Raw genomic sequence first — 11,277 nt, 5'->3', positions numbered from 1 at the left:
CATTATACGGGCAGTTGACATAACTAAACGTATATCACGTGCTTAGAAGGACCTATCTGAATGGGTTTTCTCAACACAAGGTCATCCAAGGTATATACAAATTTATACATAACTGATAGAACAATTTTTTTTTACAAAGATTATTTAAGTTTTCACATGTTATTCTATGCAGTGATGAATTTTTCCGGACTTGTGTTGGTGTAGCTGCTGAACGCTTTCACATGGAAAGCTTTTTCCCTAAATGTGAACTTTTTGGACACGTACTAGATTGCTGGAGCCATCTGTTAAATTTCGATGTAGACTTGCATTCCAATTTATCTCCTCGTAGACTATTCGCCACTACCACGTTGACGGTACAATATTAATAATCATTAGCATTCATTAACTATGTCATAATATAATCTTCTAAGTTTTGCACATACATGAATTCCACATTCTCACATTACACCTTCAGTTTCATCTTCATATTACACTACTCACAAACATTATTAACAACCCTTGTAATTACATCATTTATCTTCTTCATAGAGTTTGTATCTCGAAAATACTATGTTGACAGAGGAAGATCGTCTGAGTTTTTTTTATGAAAATTTGAGCCTATCCATTGACGATTTTGATGCAACACTCAGCAATGTGCAATTAGTATGCTTCTATACCCACTTTTCATATAAGCAGATTGTTTTTTATAATTTATTAGATCTTGATGTAAGCTTTAGTGAGTGCATTCACAATACCAACACTTAATTATTTTAAATCATATACTTGGTATTTGTTTCAGCTATTCCTACCAGCCGTCCGTGATTACATTTAAACAATAATTTATGAAATCAAGCACATGTACCTTCACCTACATCACCAATATCGATCGGTGAATTGAAGTAACTTTCATCGCCATAACAATCCCCACATCCGGTGTGCTTCATCGCAGCCAAATTCAATCAACGAATCGTAATTTGATTCCAGACGACGACAACAATATTGATGTAATATTTTGCAGATTTTGATTACACGTCTGATGTCGGCGTTATGGATTGCAACAATAACGAATATGGTTTCAATAACTTTTATCCAATTAACGTTCTTCATCGTTCTGACTTCAATCATGGAAACGTCTGTTACATGTTTATTTAATACGTTTGTGTTATGTTTATGTTGCCTAATTACTGTTTACGTAACTATATACTTTCCTATTTTTGACCCTTACGAAACAATTGGTCCACATTTGTTTTTGTGTTTCTCAACCTTTTAGTGTTCTCGATATAACTCATCCCTATATATATATATATATATATATATATATATATATATATATATGGTTATGTTATTTTGTTTTTAGTAATTATTGTGTAACACCCCCCTCTGGCACGTATCACAATATTGTCCGCTTTGGGCCACTCGGCACGAGGACTTCCCAGGGGGTCACCCATCCTGGTACTACTCCCGCCCGAGCACGCTTAACTGCAGAGTTCTTATGGGATCTGCTGCCCTCACGGCTTTAAAACCGTGTACTCGATTCATCCGGGTAGCACTAAAATGTATAGGGACCTGAAACCCTACTACTGGTGGCCGACGATGAAGCTTGATGTTGCAAAGTATGTGGCTGAGTGTGTGTCTTGTGCGAGAGTAAAGACACAACATCAGAAACCGTACGGGAGTTTAGAACCTTTGCCTGTGCCTATGGGTAAGTGGGAAGACATTGCTATGGATTTTGTCACTAAACTGCCCAGAACAAAGAATGGTCACGACATGATTTGGGTGGTCGTTGATCGATTCACTAAGAGTGCGCATTTCATAGCGGCCAAGGAGAAATGGTCTATGGAAAAGCTTGCGAATTCTTACGTGAAGGAAATTGTGAGGCTTCACGGTGTTCCGTTAACGATTGTATCGGATCGTGATAGCCGTTTCACCTCGAGGTTTTGGAAAAGTCTACAAGAGGAATTGGGTACCAAGTTGTGTTTAAGTATAGCTTACCATCCGCAGACTGATGGTCAGAGTGAAAGAACGATACAAACGCTTGAAGATATGCTGAGAGCATGTACCTTGGAATTCCTAGGTAATTAGGATGAACATTTACCATTGGTAGAATTTTCCTATAATAATAGTTTCCACTCGAGCATTAAGATGGCACCTTATCAAGCTTTGTACGGGCAGAAGTGTCGTACGCCGTCTTGTTGGCTTGAGGCTGGGGAAAAGCAGTTTATGGGACCCGAGTTGGTTCATCAAACTGCTGAAAAGTTGAAAATAATTAGGGAAAGAATGTTAGTAGCTCAGGATTGTCAAAAGAGCTATGCTGACAAGAAGCGAAGACCGATGACTTTTGAGGTTGGGGATTCGGTTTTGCTTAAAGTCTCGCCGTGGAAGGGACTTATAAGATTTGGTAAAAGGGGAAAGTTGAGTCCAAGGTTTATTGGACCGTTTAAAGTTCTTCAGAGGATTGGGAACCAAGCTTACAAGCTCGAATTACCAGAAGAACTGAATGGAATTCATTACACTTTTCATGTGTGTTATTTGAGGAAGTTCATGGGAGAAGTTCCCGACAAAATTCCAATTTCTGAATTGAGAATCGATGAGAACAAAAGGTTGATTGAGGAACCAGAGGCAATTGTTGACCGAAAGACTAAGAAATTGTGACGCAAGATGGTTGGGTTAGTGCTTGTCCGATGGAAACACACGAATGGGCCGAATCTCACGTGGGAGACGGAGAGTGACATGATGGGTCGCTATCTGCATTTGTTTGTTGATGTGTGATTCCGGGGACGAAATCATTCTAAGGTGGAGAGAATTGTAACGCCTGTGTTTCCGGGCTTGCCATTTTTAGCAATGTAATAGTCTAGGTTAACCTTTGTAACCCGTTTTGAAATAATAAGAATGTATTATTTGAGTATTATGTGTTTTGTGCTTAATTGCTTAATTATGTGGTCTGATTAATTAAGAATAAAAATAAGCGTCAAAATTTAAGTGTAAAATGAACTTAATATCTTTGGTTAATGTTGTAGTAGTTGAAACGAGGTTTCCGAATATATATAGAACGCCCAAATCTGACTTCGTATGAGGAAGTTATGATTTATCGAAGTTTCGACTTAGCGGTATGCAGCCTGAAATACTCGATTTGAGATCAAGTGGTTTTTAGCCGAAGCAATCTAAACGAGGATCGAAGGTCTCGTTGTTGGTATCGAAGCGATAAAAAGTTAGGCGAGAACGAACGTCAAACGAAGAATTTATGAATTTATAACGAAAGTTTCTGTCCCGGCCTATTAAAAATAAATAGTAAAAATAAAGTCGAAATTAGCCGACGGAGTCTAAACGAAAGTTGTAGAGCGTAGTCTCACCTTCGCGTGGATATAAAGAACGTCGAAAACGGAGTTCGTATGAAGAAGATATGAATTTCCGAAGTTTGATAAATAAGTTGTATTTATTTTTAATTGAAAAATCCGGCATTATCCGAAGGGGGAGTCACCAGTCCGATCCGACGTACGCCCCGCGTACTCCGAAGAGTGTCGACATTTCGGATGACGCATGCAGTGACGACTTCGGAGGCCAGTACGCCCCGCGTACGCCTGTACGCCCCGCGTACTCCGAGGCTCCAGCCTCCTATAAATAGGATGCAAAGGCAGCCGACTCTTTTGCCAATTTCTTCTCTTCTCTCTCCCGTTTTGCATCGTTTTGCGTGCCAGAAATAACCCGAAGCCCCGGTATTATTCTCGAGCCCCGAGGCAAGTCCCGAGATCCCGAAGATCCCGAGAAGTGCGGTTCCCGAGTCGAAGCTCTGCCCGCGTGAAGTTCGATTTTTGTGAAGATCTTCCAGATCTGCTGAGGATTACTACTTCTGCAAGTCGTAGTGCTGTCCGATCGTCTTCTGATCAAGTGAGTGTATACTACCTTTCATAAACACGATAATAATACAAGTATGGTTCGAGTGTATTAGGTATATTGTTGTTTATATGTGTGAGTGTGTAGTTACTTTCTTCTAACGCATGATTATGAAGTATTTTATACGAAATACGTGTTGTGTGTAGAATTTGTTGTTATGTGTGTGAATGTATGTTCACCCTCTTCCATCTCATAGATCTGAATTGCTTTCTATGAAATACGTGGTACGTGGGTATGCCTCATCTGTTATGTGGAATATATATTGAATGAAAATGATATGCAGGTTTCAAACTATGTATGAAAATATATATTTTATCTACTAATATGTTGGGTAGAACATGGGTAGATAGTTGGTGTGTAATAAACAGATGAGAGGCCTCGATGTTGTTGTTGTTGTTGATCTAGTTATTCAGCGGAGTATGGATAACGACCACGGACTCTTTCTAGACAGTCCAGTGGAACGCTAGCAGGTTCATAACCTGTAGGTGTTGTGAACGATGTGTTCACCGGTGTACTCTATCCCCCTCATGGTTGCCTTTAGGATATCTATTGTTGAGGAAACCCCTTAGCAGTGATGTCCGTCCCGATGAAAATCCTAGATTAGGTCCCTTGAGATAGATGTTATTTTAGGGACGTAAAGTGAGGATAACGGGAATGGGTAATCGGGATAGTGATTGGTTGGTGAAATTAAATATAATTTATTTATTGTGGGTTGAAAACCCTATATGCTCACCAGGCTCCCAAGCCTGACCCACTCAGTTTTATTTGTATTACAGGAAGTGGCGCAAGGGCGTAAGATGGTTGAATCATCAAGTTGTTTTGTTTACAAGTCTGTATATGTATATATTTGTTGAATGACTTGTAATGTTATCGTTTATGCTTTATGGTCTGTATGGGAACATGACATCCCGAGTTTTGATTATATAATGAAAATGCATCTCTTGATGAAATGCTTTGATAAATATTATTTTATCATGTTTTGTTTTGGGAACAAATTCCAAAACTCTTTCAAATCAAAAGGATTTACTCTGAAATTATTTAAAAGCATAAATGAAAATCGGTCTTTTCTGGCCGAGATTTTGGGGATGTCACATATTGTGTGCCAGGTCTTCAAGTCATTCTTCAAGCCATTTCTATCACAAATTCATTGCCAAATACTTTGTAGTGATACACTTGTAACAACTGCACATTAAACATATAATTAATTAACTACAAATTCTATCAGAATAAAGCGATAATATTCTTATATAATAAACTATTCTTTCAGAATGGAAATATTATAAAAAGGTAAACAAGGTCAAAGCTATGATTAGCCCATATGTCTGTTTGCTTCAACATCATAAACATAAGGAAAAGTCAATTTGCTTCAACATCAAATCTATGATCAGGATAGATGTTTGCTTCAACATCATAAACATAGATTGAATCATCAATACTTCCAGCTACAAGTTCTCTGCCATCAAAGAATGGTGTCTCTAAATTTCTGAAAAAAAATTACAAAAACCCAACTCAAAAAACTTAATCAAAGATCAATAAAGTTCATGTAAACTTACCAGCATTACCTCATTAACCGGTGATTCCATCACTAACCATGAATACAATCTGAGACTGTCATATTTCTCTTTGGCATTTCATCAAACACTTTAAGGGCGCTCCCTAAATCACCACATTTTCTATGAATCATGAATGAAAAAAAATCCAATTCAGAACCATCAACATCAAATGAGTTACACAGGAGGGTATACCTCCTGTGTTCGGTTTCCATACGATCGAAGAAAAAAAAAGCATAAATGGTTCTGTGGCTTCGGTTTTGATTGAAAATGGTAGAACCCCCATTTTTTTAACCACAGCCACTGAATCATTATTGTAACGAAAACCTGTGAACAAACATAAAATCAAATTCCAATTCCAATTCAGTCTTGAACAGACTGAGGGTATCGCCGATATGGAAGTTTTGTCTGGAAGCCCAAACATTGTAGAGTTCAGTTTCGTTGGTTGCAGGGATTCACCAACCAACATCGCCCCTAACTGGGAATTCCGTAGTGCCGATGACTTTCGTGATTTAGGGTTGGATTGTGAAGAAGCGGATCAGAAGATGGTCGTTCTTCCTCCTTTTATTTTGGTAATTTTAAAATCAAATCCCCCATTTATCTCAATTACCATAATTTTAGAGTCATGATTTACTAATTTACCCTTTTTAATTTATTTAATGATTAAATTATTCTTAAATTCCTATTGGTGCATTCATGCACACAATAGTTGCTAAAAACATTTGAACCTAGCTCTCTCTCTCTCTCTATCTTTCTCTCTCTCTCTCTCTCTCTCTCTTTATATATATATATATATGTATATATATATATATATATATATATATATATATATATATATAAGAAAACTAAAAAAAGACCATTTATATAGAAGTATGAAAAAACACACAAACTAATACATTAACAAGATAAACTAGGGTTTCGTTTTCGTGTTTGAAATCAACTGTCTTGCATTTATTATAACCACATATTTGTATCTTTCGTGTTATGATTCAGTTGATGTTGGTTGGTTTAATCATAAGGTCATCCGGTATGGGAGAGGAAACCAAGCTTGGAGACTGATGTAACACCTCTTCCTACGCGTGAACATCGCCCCTAAGGAACATGAGTGTGTTGTGGCATGACTGGTTCCATGGGAGAAGACAACCAATGAGGGAATAGCTTTGCAAACAACCAATATGATTCATTTATTCCAAACGGTCAAATGGTCGTTGTTCACGAAGGAAGGCGCCGAAAATTCTTGAATGAGACTCGCTGGGAAAAGAATTACATCAAGAAAAGGTGTTGCAAAAACCAGAAAGAAGAAGGAGAAGAAAAGAGGCGAGGGATGAAGAAGAAGAAGAAAGGAGACAATTAAGAAATATGGTTTAAATTAAAAAGATTGGGTTTAATTAAATTTAAGTCGGCTAGACATATTTTTAGTGGGATAACATTTTTGTGGGTTAAACTTGATTTTGATAATATGAAGTAATTTTTTTAGGGTTTAATTAATTTGGTAATATGGAATAATATATATATATATATATATATATATATATATATATATATATATATATATATATATATATGTGTGTGTGTGTGTGTGTGTGTGTTTATTTAATTTTAAAAATTATGTTTTGTCTATTTAATTGAAGTAAAAAAAAGTATAAATAATATAGAGTAGTAACCACATTATTTATAAATGTTATTTAATTTTATAAATTATGTTCTTTTTTCAACTAACGAACTTTTTATTAATAAAATATTTTTTTATGTTTAATAATTATATTTTTTATTTAATATCATATCAACAAAAAAAAGATAAATAATATGAAGTGATAACCATATTTAAAAGCTAGTGGTTTGGTAGTAAACATATAGTAGAGCTAACGTGGTGTTAAGTTGTCATCATTTTTCTAATCGGTTGGTGATAAACATACCTTTTAGCCTAATTGTGACATACATAGGGTGTAGATCACTTTTCAACATCATTATTGGATGATGAATTCAATTTAGGATGTTTAATGTTTTATTTTTAGGTGGGTTAAAAAGAAATTTCATTTTATCATTGTTGCAAAAATCGATTTTCATTGGCTTCGATAAATATATTCACAATATTTTTTATGAACAAAGAATTTTTTTCGAAAAGCTTCAAAGTAAAATGTTTTGGAACGGATATAAACACTTGAAGTTGCATGCCAATTTTTTGGACAATGGAAAAAAAATTATATTTATATGACGTTTTTATTTTTAGACAAAACTTCATAAATGGTCCCTGTGGTTTTCGAAAATATCAAGTTTAATCCTTCAAAAAACCTCACAGATGATTCCTGCGGTTTCAAAACTTTTAACAAACAGTCCCTTAGCCACATAAAAAGACTAATATGCCCTTTTTATTTCTTTTTAGAATTAATTTTTCCTAATCCTATTTTAAAAAATAGAAAAACAAAATAAATAATTCATTGGGCCCACCTCCCTCTCTCTCTCTCTCTCTCTCTCTCTCTCTCGTGAAAGTCTTTTTCATCTTCTTTTACTCAATCCCCAACACCCTTTGACTGATAAAAAAACGGGCACTTCATTTACATTAGTTCATATCCCAAGCCTCTTGATTTTGAAATATCACCACTGCTCCACCACTACTCCGCCATAGAACCACCTGTATCAAATGTAAATCACCAACGTTGGTCACCGTTTGTCAACCAACAACCCCCATTTTCCCTCTCCTGCTCCGACAATCAATCCTAAAAGCAATAACACCAACAGACATCAAGTGAAGGCAGAAATCGAGGGAGATTATTCGATCCTCGTCTGATCGAGAAAGGAGAAGCAAGAATGGAAAACAACAGGTGGGGGTGTTCGTGAGGAAAGAATCTGACAAACCAAGGCTACCACCCCTGTTTCAGTTTCTCTCCTTCCTCCCTCATTCTTCCCTATCGATCAACAACTCAAAACAGCCCCTCGTTTGCAGTGGTCCTCAATTTTGGCTTCGATAAAGTGAGAGGAAGAAGAACTGATAAACTAGTGAGTTGTTACAACTCCCCAACCATCCTCACTTGGTTCTCCGTCTCCTCCAGCACCTCCTCTCTCTGCCTACTGTTGGTGATTTGAAGCCACGACTCTGATGAGTGAGCTATTAGCCGAGAAGGAGCTCATCGGAAAACCCGACTGCTCTTCCCTCTTCCACCATTATAGCTGCCTCCGCCTCCCCCCCCCCCCCTTTGTGACTTCTTAACTACTGCAAAACCACACTCCACCATCGGAGCTTCCTGATCGCAGCCTTCCATTCATGATTTCAGCTTCTCCAAACAAACGACGCCGGAGACCTGTTCCCTTAGCTCTCAACTGGAGATGATGCAAGTTAAAGCCTCAGAGGGTCGTCGAAGATCGACGACTCTGTCTCTCCTCGCGATTTGAATGACCACCATCGGAACTTCTCATCGCTTCTGATTTGTTCGTTCCTCCAAATCCCCAAACAGATGAAGAAGACAATGTGCGTTTTTTATGTTTATAGAGAGAGAGAGAGAGGGAGAGAGAAAAGGTGGGCCCAATGAATTATTTATTTTGTCTTTTTATTTTTTTTTAAAAAGGATTAGGTAAAATTAATTCTAAAAAGAAATAGAAAGGGCATATTAGTCTTTTTATGTGGCTAATGGACTGTTTGTTAAAAGTTTTGAAATCACAGAGACCATCTGTGAAGTTTTCTGAACTTAGAGATTACACTTGATATTTTCAAAATCCACAGGGACTATTTTTGAAGTTTTGTCTTATTTTCAAGAAGCTTTGAGTTTCTTTTAATTATTTTTAATAATTAAATAAAGTAATTGTATGTTATATGACAAAATTGAATAGTCATCCTAAACTCTAGTCTCTTTTTTCTCCAAGAAAAATCATCCATTCGTACACATTCATATTACTTTTCTATTTCCGTCCCATCATCACCATCCCTCTCCACAAAACCAATCAAAACGAATATCAACAATCACTAAAAGAATTACAGACAAAATCTTCTCTTTCTCAAAGACAAAGCCCCATTGTCCAATTGGCAATTTCACTCAAAAAATCGCAATCCCACATGGATTTAGCATCCGGATCAGGGTCAAATGACCCGGGACCATCGCCGACTGGTGGTCCTGCGGATGACTCCTCCGCTGTAAGGTCAACGGTCCATACACCAGCGACAACACCGAGCAGATACGAGTCTCAGAAACGACGCGACTGGAACACGTTCTTACAGTACCTGAGCAACCACAAACCGCCCTTAACACTGGCGAGGTGCAGTGGAGCTCACGTGATCGAGTTTCTTAAGTACCTTGATCAGTTCGGTAAAACGAAGGTGCACGTGACTGATTGTCCGTACTTCGGCCAGCCAAACCCGCCGGCGCCATGTGCTTGTCAGCTCAAGCAAGCTTGGGGGAGTCTAGACGCGCTGATCGGCCGACTCCGAGCTGCCTACGAGGAGAACGGCGGGCGTCCGGAGTCGAACCCGTTTGGTGCGAGAGCTGTGAGGATGTACTTGAGGGAAGTGAGAGAAAGTCAAGCCAAGGCTCGAGGTATTCCTTACGAGAAGAAAAGAAAACGGCCTGGCGGTGGCACGGCCACGGCGGCAGCAATGAAAGTGTCGGTGGCTGTTGATGGAAGTGGCAGCGGTGGTGGTGGTGCTGGTGGTCAGGATGATGGTGGAGCTGCTGTTGCAGCCATGTCTAGCCGTTCTCCGGCTACTTCCACACATTAAATTGAATTAAACTGAATTAATGTTTATAATTAAATGTAATTATTTACTTATTTTTAATATTTATTTTTACCGTATTATTATTATTATTATTTTATTATAATTGTAATATAATAAAATATCATTTGTTTACTTATCGGGTTTTAACTCGATTTGTAAAAGAAAACGTGAGCCGGTCTATTTCGACAAGAACCAAACGTACCGGAGCCAAACACACAGTGACCGTGGATTTTTAGCTAAAAGACGGTACATATGTTTGTTTCTTCAAAAAATTAATATTATAAAGAATTAATAATAATGTATATCTATATATATTTAAAAAAATAATGCGTATCACGTTAAAAATGCTAAATATTTGTTTGTTTTTTTGTTCCAAGATGGTCCCTGGGTGCACTATATGTGAGATCGCATACACATGTGGGTCCGCCATCTAAGCTGCAGGTTCAATCTCAGGTGCTGCGGCTGCTGCTGCCAAGGGTTCCAATTCGAACATAAAAACGATGTTTATTTAGATTCAATATATATTGCACTTTTCTTAAATATAGAGTAAATTACAGAACTGGTACCTGCAGTTTAGTGAAATTTTTATTTTTGATCCAAGTTTCAAAAGTATAGCACAGGGGTTTTATTTTCTTATAACATTGGTCGACGGCTGCTAAATCTAACAATTCATTTGTTTGTTTTTAACAATACCATTTTACTTTTGGACTAAACTAATAAAAACCATAAACTATATGGAACGAACATGTAATTACAAATGCTATGTTTATATCTCTATCATCCTAGAGAACCACACGTTCCCCCACCCTCTCTTTCCGCACCATCACCTTCATCATGAAAATACAAGAGTTCATCTAGATGGTTAAATGTAGAGTTCATCTAGATGAAGGTGGTGCCTCCGGCGGTGGAGGAAAAAGTGTATTTTCTAGGGTAAAAGATATATAAACATAGCATTTGTACATATTCGGTCCATGTAGTTTATGGTTTTTATTAGTTTAGTTCAAGGGTAAAATGATATAATTCAAAAACATAATAATATTTGCACTTCTTGTATTAAGGCTTACACAATACAAAATATATAGATGGGAAGCCTTTTGCTAAATGTAGTATCTTGGGTACTTGGCTCTCTATTTACCGAATTAATGAAGATCT

The 11,277-nt window shown here is 37.3% G+C and overlaps 1 protein-coding gene and 1 pseudogene across 1 annotated transcript; one reads left to right on the top strand and one right to left on the bottom strand.

Moving 5' to 3' along the window:
- Positions 1 to 1,390: 1,390 nt before the first annotated feature.
- LOC128129412 (5S ribosomal RNA) lies at positions 1,391 to 1,509 on the bottom strand (annotated as a pseudogene).
- Positions 1,510 to 9,270: 7,761 nt separating this feature from the next.
- On the top strand, positions 9,271 to 10,214 carry LOC111876541 (protein LIGHT-DEPENDENT SHORT HYPOCOTYLS 5). The gene has a single exon (XM_023873099.2). It carries the CDS (start codon positions 9,469 to 9,471, stop codon positions 10,126 to 10,128), a length of 660 nt encoding a protein of 219 aa, XP_023728867.2. The 5' UTR covers positions 9,271 to 9,468; the 3' UTR covers positions 10,129 to 10,214.
- The last annotated feature ends 1,063 nt before the right edge of the window (positions 10,215 to 11,277 follow it).

This window comes from Lactuca sativa, chromosome 9, assembly GCF_002870075.4.
Source record: "Lactuca sativa cultivar Salinas chromosome 9, Lsat_Salinas_v11, whole genome shotgun sequence".
Classification (NCBI taxonomy): domain Eukaryota; kingdom Viridiplantae; phylum Streptophyta; class Magnoliopsida; order Asterales; family Asteraceae; genus Lactuca; species Lactuca sativa.
The sequence above is the reverse complement of the archived record's forward strand: the minus strand, read 5'-3'. Positions and strand labels throughout refer to the sequence as shown.

Coding starts and splice junctions, on each gene's coding strand:
- LOC111876541 (XM_023873099.2), top strand. CDS start 9,469: ATGGATTTAGCATCCGGATCAGGGTCAAATGACCCGGGACCATCGCCG.